Source organism: Siphateles boraxobius, unplaced genomic scaffold, assembly GCF_051911475.1.
Source record: "Siphateles boraxobius isolate OS27281-9 unplaced genomic scaffold, OSU_SipBor_1 19, whole genome shotgun sequence".
Classification (NCBI taxonomy): domain Eukaryota; kingdom Metazoa; phylum Chordata; class Actinopteri; order Cypriniformes; family Leuciscidae; genus Siphateles; species Siphateles boraxobius.
In genome coordinates, this window is record NW_027508799.1 from 29972836 (window position 1) to 29991137 (window position 18302).

Sequence of the window (18302 nt, forward strand, 5' to 3'; positions counted from 1 at the left end):
CCACCAACTGTCATATTACTTGTTGTAAAGGGCATAATATTCATGGTTATATATATATATATATATACATATATATCGTTTTTATTTTATAAATAAGCATGTCCTAACATGTTACATTAGGAAAATTCCAAAAAACCTAAAAGGAAACTGAAATGAGCTAAATTTTCTTAAAAATAAAATGTAAAAAATATATACATTTAAATTTGATTTCGGGGTGAAACATGATCTGGCTCAAAAAAATATACACAAATAGATCAGATTATCACGTCTTCCTAGTAATACCAAAATTATGCACAAAAAAAAACCTGCAAATGATTAGTGTTATATTAACTTTTATGATTTAAGTTAAATCTGAAATCGGACTGTTACAAAAACAAACTCTGAAACATACAAACATATGACAACTATAAACATCACCCTTCGGACATCTAGCCAGTGCACATTTCATCTGTTTGGGCAGAAATATGCCTATGCATCTCTGAAGGCACTGACCAACACGGCAACTCTGGCTTGTATTGACATGTCTCACCTCACTGTCTTGGTCAAGTTTCTTATTGACTTGTTGCAAATGGAGGAGAGACTGAGAGAAACAGAAAATATAACATTCACTTACCCACACACACACACACACACACACAAACACGCACACGGCTTCAGGGAAAGGCTGACCCAGAGTAACCTCTTCAGCCTCATTGAGGCCTCTCTGACCAGTTTTAAAGATCAGTCCAAGTGTTCCTGTTATGAGTCTTGGATCTAAAGAGCTTGCTTTGGGTCCTGGGTTAATAATCCCACCCATCCTGACGGAGATGTCTCTAGTATCCAAAGTTCAGGTTTCATTTTCCAAATGCTTTACAGATTCCAATCCAAAGTGTCAGGTCTCTCTGAATTGCCTCGGAACAACTGGAACATCTCTATGGGGAGAGAAATATTAATTATTTCAAGAGTTTATTCTAAAAACAGCAGTCTTCAGACGGATAAATAATGTAATGTAAATGTGCTAACGAATTTTGTTTTTTAATACTTCATCGATGTCTCCAAGCACTCTCTTATATATACAGCATTGGTGAGGATAAAAGACTTTTATAAAAAAAAAAAAAGTATCAACCCTAAAATTTTGAACGGTATTTTGTACAGTTTATGGCCACGTTCACTAAGCAACAGAATACGGTTCTCAGTCCAGTATTTGAGTTCTTAATATTCTTACATTGACACACAGTTCAGTTATTTACAGTAGTGACAAATGCATTCTATAACTAAACTCATACATGTACGTTTTCAGGACTCGCAAACGCATTCTCGAAAACCTCTTGCTGTGTGAACAGAACCGGACTGGACAACTAGTAGTCTGTTACTCATGCAGTGAGAGAGTCGCTCTGTGCTGCACAAACGTCACGTGTGTCTACCCTGTGTTTTCATGTGTGGTTTCGGTTACAGTGGCCGAGATATGAGCTGTGTGTCATCTGAAGGTTTTAGATCCCAACACTGTTCTCTACCTGAGCTGCTGTCATCATTTTTTTGTTCTATACACACCTCAAATGCGCCGCTCTCCACCCAGATATAAAAGCTGCTGTCAGGTATAGACGATTTATCGGATGTACTCGTGGCTCGAATGGACTCTGGTCGTGTCGAAAGTGATGAGACTTTTTTTAGATTTATGGACGTTGCCATCTATGATATTACTTTGGTCACTAATAAGAGAACACAAGCTTGACTCCCGATGCACGTTCATACAGCAGTGTTTAAGATGCTATACTGTAAGTTGCTGTGTGAACGTAATAAATATGCCAATGCCACGTTGTTGAGGTTATTTCAAGAGAAGCCGTGCTTCCTGTGGAGTCTCAGAGCAGTCACCGCTGATCCATGTCTTTGAAAAGGTCACAGACAAACACACTTACCACAGTCCTTTGACTCCTGCGCTCCTTCTCTGTTGGGCTAGGCTGTAGATCTCCTGCAGTTGCTTCCTCTGGTCTTCGCTCAGTGGAGTCGTGAGGGACTGATACCAGCCTGCATCTGAACTCTGAACACCTGCAACAGGAAATATTTCCAATGATTGGGGTTACACTTGTGGACAATAGTTCCAGAATTTATTTTTGATATAAAAATATTAATAAATAAATAATTAAATAAATCCAACATAATAAAAAAAAAAGAAATATTTTGCAAAGAAAAAACAAGAAAGAAAAAAAATAACAGCAAGGTTCTTTGCATCATGCTATATACTGACTTTAAATAATTAATTAAATAATGAATCAATTATAAATAAATTATTTTTAAATTATTATACATACAATTTTAATGATTTGATTAATGGACTTATTTAAGCAAATATATGGAATATGATTAATTAAAGAAAAAAAATTTTTTGCCACACCACAGGAGCATTTCAAATGTACCAGTGTAGTAAGCAAAATGATATAAAAGATGACCAGAAAATGTTTTTTTATGAGAACATCAAAATAAAGAGTCTTAAAAAAAATTATATATATATATATATATATATATATATAGAGAGAGAGAGAGAGAGAGAGAGAGAGAGAGAGAGAGAGAGAGAGAGAGAGAGTGTTTCAAATCAATATTAAATATTGAGCAAAGGGAGAAAAAAAATCATATTGGGGAGTTGACGTTATACCAAATCTTTAATTATTACTTAATAATTTATTTAATAGTAAAGCAACTGAATTTTTAAAAACTATTTCGAATAAATTAGTGGAAGCAAAAAAATAAATAATTAAAAATGAATTCAACTATCCATTTATTTAATATTCATCAATATTGAGTAGGATTTTGGACAAATGAGATTTCACTGGGTGTAGCTGCCCTATGCAAATATGGCGTAGTGTGACATATCTTATATATTATAAATGTATTATGTAAATGTACATGTGTGTGGTATATTATGGAATAGAAAAATGTGCATACGGAGCAGGGAGGCGGTGAAGAACTGATATTCGTCCTCTCCGTTGTCGTAGTCCAGTGGTGTACTGTACTCCTCTAATGGGGTCCCCTCAAGAGCATCATCATCCCAGTATTCATCATCGTCCTCATCATCTTCATCTTCATTGTCATTCCCAGTGGGAGCGCCGGACGACTGCAGGGCCACCCCTTTCTCTCCGACCTCATCCTCATCGCTAGGAATCTCCTCTGGAAAACAGAAATTATGACGAATTTCCAAAACCAGATTCCAGTGCAGCAAACAGGAGGGGTTTGGTGATGAAGTCTGGATCTTGTTGAAGTAAAGGTCACTTCTAAATATAGAGATTTCCAGAGTATGAATCTATCGGTCCCACAAGTATGAAGCCAAAAAAAGCTCATTGTACATGATCTAAGAGATTTGCATAGCTTACAATTGAACAATAGCTGCATGCAAATTTGCATATTATCCGAAGTATACATTATGCAAAATAAAGATTATTAGCGTGTCACAAATCAAAGTGAAAACTGTAAAAAAAAAAAATGGTGTTGATCAGTATTTTTCCCATGTTTTCCAATAAAAATATAATCATATTGTATATATATTAAGCAAAACCACAAATTATTAAGGCCTGTTTTCAGGGAATATCTCTTGAATTAAGTACATTTTTCCCGATTTAAACAAGCTTCTCACTAAATTTGGCTAGATTTATGCTTAAATATAATACTGTATAGCATAGTTCATTGGTCTCTCCAACACAAACTATAGAAGTAGTTTATGCAAAAGTAGTTTATGCAAAAGTTTATGTTCATGCAAACATAAAGCATAGAAGTATGCAAACTGGCATGAAGCTGATGTCTGTCTCACAGGAACCAGAATCATAGTATCAATAAACCCATAACTCTAGCAGTATGATGCTGTTAGAATTCAGGTCAGGGGTGTAGTGTCGTGAAGATCAATTTAATTCATTTGAGTCAAGTGCTTGATGCCCAAAGGTTCAGAATCATGTTAAACTAACACACAGTCGTTCCTCCATTTCCCATGTCTCCGGGGCCCTGTTAGAGAGATGCAATCAGTTCTCAGTCGTCTGTAAAGCCTGATGACTAAAGACCAACCTGAAGCTATATATGCCAGAAATAGTACTTCCTGCGTAGGGATTAAGTTTACCTGAGGTGAAGTGAGATTGGACTTGATGAAGCTGTGAGATTAATAGAACCATACAGACCACCAAAAGCAACAACAAACAGAACATTGGACTTGACAGGTCTTAATTACTTTCGATTTGCTGTGATCTTCTGTTAAAGTGGCCAATTTATACACTTTGTTTTAAGTCATTTATTGCACCAGTCAAGCTTTTCAAAAGACAAATTTCCACTCTCTCACGTGACCCTTAGAATTAAAGTAATTGCTATGGTACCTTTAAGGGTTCTATATGTAAATTAGGTAATTTGCATTTAGAAGTCTCAAAGATACAGATGCTAAAACATTTGAAAGCGAAATGCTTAAAGGATTAGTTCACCCAAAAATTCATTAATTACTCATTCTGATGTCGTTCCAAACCCATACGCCTTTCGTTCATCTTCGGAACACAAAATGAAGATCGTTTTAATGAAATATGAGAGATTTCTGTCCTTCCGCTGCCTAAGCAACTACCACTTTCAAGCCCCAGAAAGGTAGAAAAGACATCTTTAAAGTTATCCATGTGACTCTCCAGTGGAGTTTGTTTACGATATAATAAGATTCATATTTTGTATTGATTTCATTAAAAAGATCTTTTGTGTTCCGAAGATGAATGAAAGTCTTACGGGTTTGGAACTACATAAGGGTGAGTTACTAATGACAGAATTTGTATTTTTGGGCGAACTATCCCTTTAAGAATGTCTCTCCCATAACATGTCACACACAGTCTCACCACTCTCATCCTCCACTGAGCCTTGAGCTCGGGCGAGCTGCTCTGGTTTGTTGAGCACTCGTAAGGAGTAAATGTGCTTTAAACCCAGGAAGAGGAGGAGGACGGAGGGGACGATCTGACCCGCTACTTCCTCCAGGACCGCAGGGCGGCTGGGCAGCTCCATCAGAACACTAAGACCGATGATGCACATCTTACGGTCATGTAGTCTGTGGATGACAACAACAACAAGCAATCATATATTTATAAACATCATTTAATCAAATAAGATAAATGTAATTCAATTACATTTTAAAGGGATAGTTAACCCGAAAATGAAAATTGTGTCATCATTTACTCACCCTCAAGTTATTCCAAACCCTTATGAATCTCTTTATTCTGTTGAACACAAAATAAGATAATTTGAAGAATGTAGGTTGATGGGCATGGTTGACTTCCATACCAGGAAGGAAAAAAAATAAATGCTATGGAAGTCAAAGGGGATCAGAAATTGTTTGGTTACCCACATTCTTCAAAATATCTTCTTTTGTATTAAATAGAAGAAGAAAACTCATACAGGTTTGGAACAACTTGAGGGTGAGTAAATAAGGACAGAATTTTCCTTTTTGGGTGAACTATCCCTTTAAGGGTTGATGATTGAAGATTTGTAAGAGAACTAAAAAGATGATAATGATACTCATAAACCAGAACTGGGAAATTCAAAAATCTCAAGATCTGTGAATTAGAACTGAATTTGAACGTTTCTGGAAATACTCCATAGTCCATATAATGAATGCATGATAACATGTTAATGAGTAATTTATACTGAAAAACGACAGCAGATATTATTTAAAGCTAGATTTTAAGCTGTTACATAAATGTATATGAGCTTAAAAATTCAAATTCAGTTCACTAACTCAATTCAAATTCCAGAATTTAACAGGAATTACAAAAATCAGTAGGAACAGCCGCCACATCAGCACAAATACAGAAAAAGGTATTTTATCTAAATCAATCTCTGTTAATAAAGTGCATGTGACCTTCTGAACTAAACGAAAGGCAAACAGCCTCACCCTACGAAGAACTCTGTGTCATTCATCCATTGGTTGATGAACTGTGCTGTGATTGGCTCCGGGCTGTGTGGGAAGCGGATGTTCTCTAGTGTGTGGATCAGCAGGGTGGGGTTGTAGTACAGAGCTCCAATTACCACCTGTAGACACATGGTGCGCAGCTCGCTGGACTTCACACCACGCGTTAACCGTTCCAACACGGCCTCCACGAACAGAGGGATACACTAAAATACACACACACAGGCACAAAATATGACAACACATTATGGTCGGCATGAAACAGAAGCTGCGATAGTCTTTTATTACCTATTGTGACATATCCGAGTGAAACAGCTTCTTGAACGAAAAATTAGGGCTGATACTTGCTTATGTCCATTTGTCATTGATTAGATGGTTGTGGTTTGCTTTTGCTATAATGTCATGTGAGTAAATGTCATCAGAGAAAAGATGTTGATGCAAAAGTGAGCGTAAGTTATTCTGGCATTGTTCACACCTGGTATTAAGATGCATTTTGGTCGATCGGATCAAAGTGGACAAAGATTAATACAGGTGTAAACGGGGTCTAAAACATTTTGAGCTTGTCCACTTTCGACCACTTCCAGAGGTTGTTGAAAACGCATTCGACTGAATTGCTTTCGTAGTGTAAAAGCTCGTGTGGTCGAATGTGTTCAAACAGCCGCAACAGAGCGTCTTCGCCTACTGAACTAATGCGTAAACATTACGGGAAGAACACAAGCCAGACGGGATTTAAACATTGTTGACTGGAGACCCAAGTTTGGTTTGAAGATGTAAAACATACCAAGCACATATATTGGTATATAAATAATATTAAAATAACACTGGTTCTGACACACTGAACTAAAATAATATGGCAAAAAAACACACACAAAATGAATGCTTGTCAACCCACAAACATGACTGACCTGGTCAATGCCACGTCCACGGCACTGTAATATAATGACCTCAAGAAGTTTGGCAGCATGGCATTCTGGGTCCTCTCCAGAATCACTAGTTAGGACCTGAGGGGATGATGGGTCAAAAGGTCAAATTTTTAAATGCATATGGAAGAATTAAATAAACTTCAAATGGAAGAATTAAATAGAGGAAATGCATGTTAAGACCTTTTTGCACATGGTGTAAATGACCTCCAGGTACTTGGGGTCTGACAGCAGCGTATTTGTGTCCACGGTAACATAATTGTGCAAGAGGGGCATCATATCTGCATCAACAGGGTAATATATCACATCATTAAGCGAGCACTCAATATCACCACAATCATTTTCAAATGACTCAAGTAAATATGCACATCAATCAACTTAATGACTCTTTCAACCTAGTTCAATCATGACATGAGTTATAGTTTAAGGTGGAGCGGAGAGATCAAGTCTGGGCTTGGTTTTTGGCTGCGTTTTATGTGCTAGGTGTGGGATTTGAGCTACATGTGTGTCTGAGACCTGTGAAGTAGTCAAAGCAGTCGTGCTGGAAGACGTCGTACAGGACCCCCAACAGCTGCCACATCTGAGGGGAGATGGAATAACAGGTGAGTCCAAACGCCAGCGACAAGATCTCCTCATAAAACTCTGAAAAAGACAGAGGGAATGTGACTGATTGCTCCTGAAACAGAAACAGGAAGTTTTGAGGATGGTTAAATAAAATAAAAAAAGAGTATATATAACATCATTAAAAATCAGAACTCCATCATGTGGTCAAATAATGTAATATGTTTTTGTAAGGTGCGTTCACACTGACAGCGATCAAATAGCGGGAGTTTGACATGCATCTAACTGTATCCCCACAAACTGTTTCCTCATCACTATTATATTCGCATGAAGTTCAATTTGCGCAAAGTTAAAATTTTCACCAACTATCAACTTTGGGTTGCTTTGTCACTGCAATTCACTGTCAGTGTGAAGTGAACACCTTAAAGGTACAGTATGTAATTTTTGTCCCTCTAGCGGTAAAAAAATAAAACTGCATGCATTTTGAGGAAGAACATTGTTTTGGTTGTGCTTTGGCTCTTTTTCAAATGTATGAAAAATTATTTTGAACTAGAAAATAGTGTCACACACACACCTGCCATACCTATGATGGGTTTCTGGAGGACGAGACCAATCACCTTCAGGCATATTCCCTCCAGCTGTTGACTTATCTAAGACAGAAAGAGAGAGATAAAGAAAAATAGAAAGAGAGAGAAAGAGGAAATATATTAACCTGTTCAACTTGTTCAAATTTTTAAGCAAATTTAAAGAGACAGTTCACCCAAACATGATCTCCCATTCTGATCAGGCAAATTTGCAAACAAATCATCATTACTCCATTCTTCAGTGTCACATGATTTTTCAGAAATCACTCTAATATGCTGATTTGCTGCTTAAGAAACACTTGTCATTATTATCAATGTTAAAAACATTTGTGCTAATTAATATTTTGGGGAAACCGCAATACTTTTTTTCAGGATTGTTTGAAGAACAAAGTACAAATCAACAGCATTTAATTGAAATAGAAATATTTTGTAACATAAGTCTTTACTGTCACTTTTGATAAATGTAATGCATCATTACTGAATAAAAGTATTTTTAAAAACATAATGAAACTCAAAAAAAGCTGCACGATTAATCGTTGAAAGATTGCGATCGCAATTCAAACACCCACGTGATCTCATTCCTAAATTTGTCATTGAATCATTCACTCAAGAGGTTAGTTCAAAAACGCTGATCATCCAGTAATGAAACAAGTATTTATGAGTCATTGAATCGTTCGTTCAATTCGTCTTTTTTTTTATAATTCATTCAGATCAATTAAACATTTTAAATAGACTGCAGCAATTAACATTTTGTCAGAACCTCTAGTAAATTACATGATATTTTGTTTAATTGTCTGTTCAGAATTGTAGGAGAATCATGATCTCTGTTTACATTGTGATTCTCAATGTATCCTGAATCGTGCAACTCTAGTCTCAAGCATGTGTCCAAACCTCTTTTCGGTCACCCATGACTGTGAGGATGGTGTCTATGGTGCTGAGGATACCGAGGGCCATCACAGTCTTATCTTCACTTTCCTCGTATTCTTCACTCTGCAGAATCCTGCTGAAGATCTCAGCCTGTGCACAACAACCTATTTTAGGATGAAGCTGTATGTTTTAATCAACGACAAAGACAGAAAAAGATGAGTGCAGTACCAGGTTCTGTGTCATATCCACAGCGATGACGGCCACTTCCTCACTGTATTCACAGATCATTTTCTGAATGACACCGGTGAGGTCGTCGTTCTCGGTTTCTTTGATGATGTGCAGCAGCTCCTGCATCACAGGCCTGATGAAGGGCCGGATGTAAACCTTAGCTGCAAATACAGGCAGAAAGAAGGAAGAGTTTTTTAAGTACTGGAGGTGCAGAGCAGCCTTTCATTGAATTAGTTTATTCCACTTCTCTCTTAAACCAATTACAGAGAGTAAACCAATTCAATTTAGCTAAATTAATTTGATGCATATTAAGTGCTTAAGTGCTCTGCATTTTGATACAAACTTAAACTTCCAATCAAGGCCCTTGTCAAACACATTTAAAGTTTGTCTTGCAGAACTTTTATATTCCGTCTCACTGTAAGTGTGTGTGTGTGTTTGTGTGTGTGTATGTGTGAGTGTGTGTGCATAAGTGTGAGAATGTGTTAGTGTGTGTGTGAGAATGTGTAACATGTGTGCTTGTGAGTGTGTGTGTGTGTGTGTATGTGTGTGTGTGTGTGTGTGTGTGTGTGTGTGATTGAGTGAGAGTGTGTGTGTGTGTGTGTGTGTGTGTGTGTGTGTGTGTGTGTGTGTGTGTGTGTGTGTGAGTTTGTGATTGAGTGAGAGTGTGTGTGTGTGTGTGTGTGTGTGTGTGTGTGTGTGTGTGTGTGTGTGTGTGTGTGTGTGTGTGTGATTGAGTGTGTGTGTGTGTGTGTGTGTGTGTGTGTGTGTGTGTGTGTGGTTGAGTGTGTGTGTGTGTGTGATTGAGTGAGAGAGTGTGTGTGTGTGTGTGTGTGCGTGCGTGCGTGCGTACATGTGTGTGTGTGTGTGCTAGACTAAAAACACATCTCTTTGACCTAGCATACACATAACACATTAAAGACTTCTCTAATTCAATGTTAGGCTGCATAGATTAGGTCAGCCGGAAGCAGGAACACTTCCCATAAATCCTGATGTAGTAGTTACATCATAATAAGGATGGCGTCTACGCTAAAATTAGTCTCTCTGTTTATCCTGAGATTTAACACAGTCCGCCGGATCCAGGCCGGATCCAGATCTGATGAAGGACCTGCGTCTGGACACGACGACAACGCAGTCCTGAAGTGTCAACTAGTCTCTCCACTGTGAAGGCCTCCTTCCCTTCCCTTTACCTCTGTACAGATAAAACGTTGTCGGGATAATTCCGCTTCAAGTGGCTACGTGGAAGCAATAATAAATTCTGTTTTATAAATATTTCAAGGCTTGTACCTTGGATGCTGTTTCATGGTTTGCGCTCTCGAGCCACCAGGGACTGTTTTGTGCAAATGAGCGGCCGGACCGCATTAAGGATTTTCTGTTAGAACGGTGTCGTGTTAGCGGCCCCTAAGTTAATAACTAATGATCGTTGCGACAGAAGTGAATCAATCAAAACTATCTTTAGCTAGACAATAACTTTATTCTAGAGCTGCAGTAAAGCCAAAACAATCTGTTACTTTAATTTCCTATTATCACTGTAAAGCTGCTTTGAAAAAGTTCATATTGTTAAAAGCGCTATAAAAATGAAGGTGACTTGACTGTGTGTGTGTGTGTGTGTGTGTGTGTGTGAGATCAAACCTTGTTCCTGGTTCCTGACCAGTGTCTGCAGTGCAATGGCTGCCTCCACTTTGACAGGCATCTCCTTGTCCTCCAGCAGGTTCTGTTTGACCAGCTCCACAGCGTTCCTCAGGACCAGCTCGTTGTGGAACTTCAGAGGACTGAACGTGTGCAGCACCCAGCACGACTGCACAGAGACCGCCACACACACCACAATTACATCTCCGTGGAAATGAGCAAAAATGTACTTTCAAATTAAATTAGTCATGGGTTGTTTGAGGGACTAGTTGGTCATGTCCACCAGAAACCACTCAGATGGTTTGTATAGACTATGAGCACAGACAAATAAAAGCAATTAAACAAAACCATTAAAGTCCTAATAAAACCTAAAAGAGACTTGCAGTACCATTTACGCATAATAACAGGAAAATTCTGACAGGAGGCGATTTATAGTTTGACAGTAATTGTCTTGCAATTTATCGTTAAGGAGCGCCGCTTTGATGGCTGTAGCAGCGGCACTTAAAAAGGATGAATTTAGAGACTGAGATGGTTTTACCGTGCTGATGGTTAGTCTAAGTTTGTTAGAATAATGCCATGACTTGCATCTCTAAATTTTAATTAAAAAGACATTAAATTTAAAGAAAAATGTTTCAGTTAAAAAGCTGACAGTGAACACTCACTCACCCGGGCCCTCAAGTAGCCTAGATTAGAGTTGAGCAGAGGAAACACATAGTTTTGTAACATGAGCTCCATCTGGTCCCTGTACACCCGCTTCTGAAGAAAGAGAAGGACACGTGAGAAACAAATGTAGAAAGCTTGTAATGAAACTGGGATCACACAGCAGTTCTTGCTCATTAAATCTAACCTTTAGCAAGGGTTGAGCCAAAGTGCCGATCACATGCAGCGCCCCATCCTTCTTGCGGGGGTCAGCGTTGGGATTCATGAGGATGTGATGGCAAAACTCCATCATTTGGGGCAAGACCTGAGAAGGACATTGGTAGGCTAAAGACGCCGATATACTTCAAGTGGAATTTAAGAACGAACTCATTTCAACATCCTATGATTTGGGACACACTAATTATAATTTCAAATGCTATTTAGGACAGATAGTATGTGACGCAGCAATGAACACACTTGAGAGCTGCTTTATAGTAAAAATGTAAGTTGTAATTCTGTTTGAAAGAGACACTGACATTGTTTTTTTCAGGTTTAGTACTGTAAAGCTGCTTGATTTCAAGTATTGATTTCAAGTATACTGTATAAAGTGATTTAAATAAACGTGATGTGCACATAACATAATTATATATTAATCTAAACTTCACTTTCAGCAGTGTGGGTGGCATCAGTATGTTCGCTAACAGTGTGCCGCAGCCGCTGCTCGCATATTTTTTTTTCACCCAAGCGATGAACAAAAAATAACTTTGCCATGAGTATATCAGGGCCTTAAGAGTTAAGAGTACAAATCCACAGGCATTGATTGAACCTATTTAGGGGGCACCATTTTTAGCACCATTTTTTAATCTCAGACCCCATAACAATGTGGAGTTAACTTCCAAAATCACATGCGAATCTGTGATCTCAGCAGAAAACATTTGAGGTTATTTCACTCCTTCCCTTGCTGTAAATAAAACTCCTTCTACCTCTAGCAAGTAATTTAGATTAAATCTAAATACGTTTCTTGGAAGTTTGGAGTGTTTCTTTGGAATGTGAATGTAAACACCAGCTCTGGAGTTAAAAAGCGCTCTGAGGGTGGACTCACCTCCTTCCTCTTCCTGGCTGCTGTACACAATAGAGTCTGAGCAGCCGTGGCAGGGGACAGATGATCGTCATACACATCTGCAGCACACACACACACACACACACACACACACACACACACACACACACACACACACACACACACACACACACACACACACACACACACACACACACACACACACACACACACACACACACACACACACACACACACACACACACACACACACACACACACACACACACACACACATCATTCAATAATATCATAACACAAAGAAAAAAGCAACAGGATCCTTTCCTAAATTCACTGACAGAGGAAATTAGTCTCTGTTGCCAAGTAGGCCTGGGGATAAAGCTAACAATATACTGTATATCTCCAATATTTTTCAGCCTTTTGGCTCAAGAAAGACATATCAGAAGAACCATAATCAACCAAACAGTAATTGTTGTCAATTAGATTAAACATGGTAACTAAATACATTTAATAAAGTAAACTTTACTTTTTTATTAGTGTTGTCAAATTGATTAATCGCATCTGACATAAAAGTTTGTATATAAACAGAATATATGTGTGTGTGTGTGTATGTATATATATATATATATATATATATATATATATATATATTATACTATTATATTATACACACATATATTATTTACAACCTTTACGTTAGATGCGGTTAAAAAGTAAAAAAACTAACAAAATAAATTTTTATATATACAATAGTCAGTATATAATGCAATCTTTAGGAAACTTAATGGCCAAAAAAAGCACATTAAGCAAGCTTTACAAAGTGCCAAAAAGAAAAAAAATGTATAACTAAGCAAACTGACTGAATTTCATGCGGATGTACTCATATGGATCTTCCTGCCATAGTCTTTCGTCTTCATCTTTATAGCACATCAGAGGAAACACCACCTCCTGAGTTATAGTCTGCAGAGACACAGATATTAAGATATTATGAATGTTATCATCAGTCTTGTAATGCTGTTCCCTTTCCCCACCTGCATGTGTGGTTTCATCTGTCTCCACGTGAGAGAGTGTAAGACGCCCTGAGTCATGTAGCTCAGCGCCTGCTGGAGGACACGAGGACTCACGTACAGCCTCTGTCTGTGCTGGTCCATCACCTTTAACATGACCTGCATGTACAAACAAACGTTATGGTTTCGTCATGTTGTTTGGAAATGATATTTTAAGCACCATGAAAATACCATCACTTTACCATGGTACCACAGCAATATGTTCTTAATTGTGCAAGGTGTCAATGTCAGCACTACAAAAGCTGTCCATACCTGCTGGATCCCCAAAGCGTAAGTCTTCAAGAAAAAGTCAGCGAACTCAACATATTCCTTTGTGACATTTCCTGGACTCCCATATCTGGAAAAAGATATAAAAATCTGTATGAATCAACTCATAATATAATATAATATAATATAATATAATATAATATAATATAATATAATATAATATAATTCAAGTTATTGTGATAGAAATGTATGTAATTAATCATATAAAATGCATCATTTATTTACATAATTCCAAGTTATTGTGATAAAAAAATTATGTAATTATACAAGATAACAACTAATATACAAAAATACATAAAATAATATTCCAAATTATTGTGATAAAAAACGAATTAACTGATTAAATCATACAAAATACATACTTTATTTACATTAAATAATATACAATAATATTCCAAATTATTTTGATAAAAAATGTATGCAATTAATTATACAAAAACAATGTAACAAAATATAATATAGTATACTATAACATTCCAAGATATTTTGATAAATAATTAAATAAATGTAATTATACAAAAATATATACAATTAATATACAAAAAATATAAAATAATACAATATAATATCCCAAGTTATTAAGAAAAAAAATCATTTGGTGCTGCTCTGTTTTTACTCTGCCTTTGTGAGAGTGAATTTCCTATTAGAGGATCGACATAGTTCTTTCTATTACAAATGACCACATTGTGGTCTGGCTTGTTTAATCACCTCTCAAACATCCTCGTGATGATGTGCAGAGCCCATTTCTTGCATTTCCACCAGATCAGTTCGGGTCGATCGTCCTCATCAGCTTCCAGAGTTTCCTGAGAATCATTCAGCAGAGAGTTGTAATATTATATCTACCCATTATAACATAAACTCATAACTGTTTCACAAACGTACTGCTGGGACGTCCCGATTCACAACTGTCCGCAGGATCTCCATCCAGTGGGTGATGACTGTGTTATTGATCAGCTGAAGAGGGAGGGAATACTGCAGACACACACACACACACGCTCAGCAATGACACATTAGGACTAATCAGGTAAGCAAATTAAACAAATGTCCACACACACACACCTGTACGAGTGCATGGAAAATCTTTAGGATTTGCTTCTGGATGAGAACTGAGATGAAGGTGGCGTCAGACAGAAGCTGAGTGATGAGCTGCTGGATCCGCGGCAGAAAGATCTGCATCGCAGCCAACAGGGGGTCCCGTTCCTCGGCCTTCTTAAACCTGCACACCACAGATTTGATTCAGATTCACCACCATAATGATCAGCTTTCAAACATATTTCATTCAATCTTTCATAAACCTATGATTTAACCGGAATCTATCTGACTGGATGGTGACAATTATGAGATGAGAAAATGGACTATCCCAGGTAAGCAACGTTAAATTCACCATGAAATCCAAATTGACAATTATTTTTTTGTTATGAAATATTGCAGCATTTATTATAAATGATTTATCTGTGCAAATTAAAATAATAAATGAACATTCCCTCCTAATCTTTAATCAAATTAACTTCACAACCATCCAAACATCCAATCAACTCGCGCCCTACATTATTCCTTGTTGTCATTTCACTCGTATGTACATCACAATAGGGAAGACTATCACAAATTCTGTTTCATGTCACAGAAAATGTATGGTTCACTCACTCATAGTTTTTGACGAGTTGGTAAAGAGCGAGCAAACTCCCGTACCAGCTCCCGCTGTTCTGGGACTGCAGGTACAGGTTAATCTTGTCCACTACGCCCGTCCACCGTCCAGGAAAATCATGTTTTATTATGGCACGCAAACATACTGTCAGCTGAGCCCTGTCAACCAACAACAACAAAAAATCTGTTTCAAGTTATAACACCTGTAATTCTTAATGTCTTAGTTGACCAATGGACTCACCTTATGGACTCTGGACAGCGAATGATGGCCTCCACCATGTTTTCCCGGATCTGTCCACGGTCGTTTTCATGGATGTTGAAGGGAAACACCACTTCCCCCAGCGTGGGCTCTCGGTCCTGCCAGTACTGGCTCACCATGTTCTTCAGGTAGATGGCAGCTAGAGGAAGAATATGATGTCACTGGCTATTTCAACCAATCAGAATGGACAAAATCTAAAGTGCAAAATCTCATCCCAGACTCATCCAGTTGGGTACGATCTGGGTGAATTAGACTTACTCAGCTTGATTGATCAGTATTTTCTTCTGGTTCGAAAGGCATCACAACACTATGGGAAAAGAGAAGCTCTTACCTGCCTGTCGAACAGGAAACTCCACCTGGTCCGACACAATGATCTGCAGCAGAGTTGGGGCGAAGTTGATGATCTTGTAGGACTAAAAACAAACCAATATATTATATATATAAAATCATGAGGTTGACGAGTTTGATTTTTGTAAACAAAATCAATCCGCAATCCTGACTGAATTATCTTTATTCGTGTGTTGGTATTCCCAATGGTTCTCAACTGAAAACAGCAAGTCACGACCCAATTTAACATCAAATTATCATGCAAAATTGATGGTTTCATGCTACCAGTATCTAATAATTCAAGTCAGAACCACTGAAATAGCTCACAGAGTTAATTCATTCTTTGGAATAAAGATGGTCTCTTTTTGAAGAAGCTACTTAGCAGATAATTGAAGTGAAAGCAACTAAAAATAAGTGTGAAAAAGACATAGAAGTTTATGTTTACTGTAAAGCAAATGTACTGAACTAAACATTTTATTTTATTTTATACAAAATATATACATTTTTTAAATTGAGCAAGCTGACACCAGTGTGTGTGGAATGCCGTCTGTTGCAATCACATATGGAGCTTTAGAGGTATTTCAGTCTGGTTTTAAAGCCCTTTATTGTACAGAAACAGCACTTTTTTTTGCACACGTCTTTAATGCTCTTTTATTAGTCACAGCCACAGAGGAGATACTACCATTCTTATGCTTTTAGACCTCAGAGCTGCATTTGACACCACTGATCACAATATCCTGATCTCTCTGTTGGACCTCTGTGTTGGCATCAAAGGTATTGCTCTGGAAGGCTTTAGGTCCTATCTATCTGACAGAAAGTTTTCTGTCCGCCTTGGAGACTTTGTGTTTGCATCCCTTTCTTGTCGAGGACCTCAAGGCTCTATTCTTGGGCCAATGCTGTTGTTTGGATGGTTGTGGTTTGCTATTGGTCGATCTTATTTGAGTGACAAGTTGTCCCGTCTTCACGGCAGTAAACACGTCATCAGAGAAGATAAGAGATATGGTTGCAAGAGGTAAGGAAAGGTTTTTTTTGTTTACAGATTACGAGTACACATGAATTTAAAAATGATCTGCACGGTTAAATTATTTAACTTTAAGAAACTTATCAAATTAAGAATTGTTCATTTTGATTCCATGGTGAGTTTAAAAAGGCTATATACTCTCTATAACAAATATAATGAAGAACCATTAGGGTTTCAAATGTGATTAAATGAATATAACTATTTGGACTGAATCTTTTTTTTTTTAAATCAGCTCTCTCAAACACACATACAAGTTAATCTGTAAGAGAACTGACTTTATATAGAACACTTTCAGAGTGTGAATTGCACAGAATTGCGTCAGTGGTCTGAAGCAATGGTGATTTACATGCAGCAGAATTAGGACACAATAAAAAATATCGCATTACAACATCAGACCTATAAATTCTGTAGTGCACATTCCACATCCTTCACAGGGGTATTATGGGACTACTACTCTTTTGCACAAAAACAAATCAGATCTTTAAAAAAAAAAGCACAGGGCACAAATATCACTATAATTTAGTCCATAAGGACTGGTTGTCAGAAGAGGACCGCATCTCTATCGTTGCACACTGATGCCATCGATGCATTGCAAGTAGTTTGCAACCCAATACATACAAAATCAATCATCTAAATCGTCAGCAAAGAATAAATAGTGACTCAATCAGACAGATTAAGCATTATCCTGTCGTATGCATTAAAATCAGGCCCTACAACCGCATATTCACTAAAGGCATCTCTGGTCTTTTGGTGCTTCTGCTTCCCAAAGAAACTTCTCCAGATGGTTCACTGACCTGGTTGAGTTCATTCTCAGCCGCTAGCCTGAGATTCGGGTCTATGGTGCCCTTCAGAGCCTGTATGATTCGATTGGGATCCATTAGGCCCGATTCGATTGATTAATTTGAATAAACTTTGAACTATCGGACAGATGCGCGGACGATCAGACGTCTCGGATCTTACAGGCAGCCCTGCCCCAGTCTGCCGTCAAGCGACTGTCATCGTCGCAAAGAACAAAGCCGAAGCAAAGCGTTTACGACAGAGGCTGGCATGACAACCGCTGATCACACGAAAAATGAAAGGAACCTCACTCATACCTAAATCATGACTGTGAAATATATGAATATAAAAAATATACGTCAAATGAACATTTATTATATATATATATATATATATATATATATATATATATATATATATATATATATAATAAATGTTCATTTGACGTATATTTTTTATATTCATATATATATATATATATATATATATATATATATATATATATATATATATATATATATATATATATATATATATACACACACAC

The 18302-nt window shown here is 37.4% G+C and overlaps 1 protein-coding gene and 1 long non-coding RNA gene across 5 annotated transcripts; one reads left to right on the forward strand and one right to left on the reverse strand.

Annotated features, from left to right (window-relative positions):
• Positions 1–315: 315 nt before the first annotated feature.
• Positions 316–17988, reverse strand: ipo8 (importin 8). Of its 4 annotated transcripts, none has more exons than XM_077234909.1 (25): positions 17773–17988; positions 15962–16043; positions 15613–15769; positions 15372–15530; positions 14787–14943; positions 14610–14699; positions 14436–14530; positions 13713–13797; positions 13425–13559; positions 13254–13353; positions 12415–12491; positions 11521–11637; positions 11340–11429; positions 10677–10842; positions 9048–9208; positions 8844–8969; positions 7952–8018; positions 7324–7449; positions 6991–7088; positions 6793–6888; positions 5873–6093; positions 4824–5029; positions 2920–3141; positions 1896–2025; positions 316–911 (listed from the first exon to the last, which is right to left on the reverse strand). In XM_077234909.1, coding segments are annotated over exons 1-25 (3048 nt in total). In that variant the 5' UTR covers positions 17857–17988; the 3' UTR covers positions 316–910. The 4 variants fall into 4 exon arrangements, with proteins under 4 accessions (XP_077091024.1, XP_077091023.1, XP_077091026.1 ...); XM_077234908.1 differs by having other exon boundaries at positions 7943–8018; positions 17773–17975; XM_077234911.1 differs by having other exon boundaries at positions 15372–15555; positions 17773–17961.
• On the forward strand, positions 7297–11040 carry LOC143742188 (uncharacterized). The gene is made up of 2 exons (XR_013205376.1): positions 7297–7409; positions 10753–11040. It is a non-coding gene; the product is annotated as an uncharacterized LOC143742188 (long non-coding RNA).
• Positions 17989–18302: the final 314 nt, after the last annotated feature.

What these genes read in the sequence shown, in the direction of transcription:
- ipo8 (XM_077234908.1), bottom strand. Translation starts at nt 17,856, where the DNA reads ATGGATCCCAATCGAATCATACAGGCTCTGAAGGGCACCATAGACCCG. An exon ending in CGCTGTCCAGAGTCCATAAG is followed by an intron (nt 15,531 to 15,612) that starts GTGAGTCCATTG and finishes GTTGGTTGACAG; the next exon opens with GGCTCAGCTGACAGTATGTT. An exon ending in ACGCTTTGGGGATCCAGCAG is followed by an intron (nt 13,560 to 13,712) that starts GTATGGACAGCT and finishes TTGTACATGCAG; the next exon opens with GTCATGTTAAAGGTGATGGA.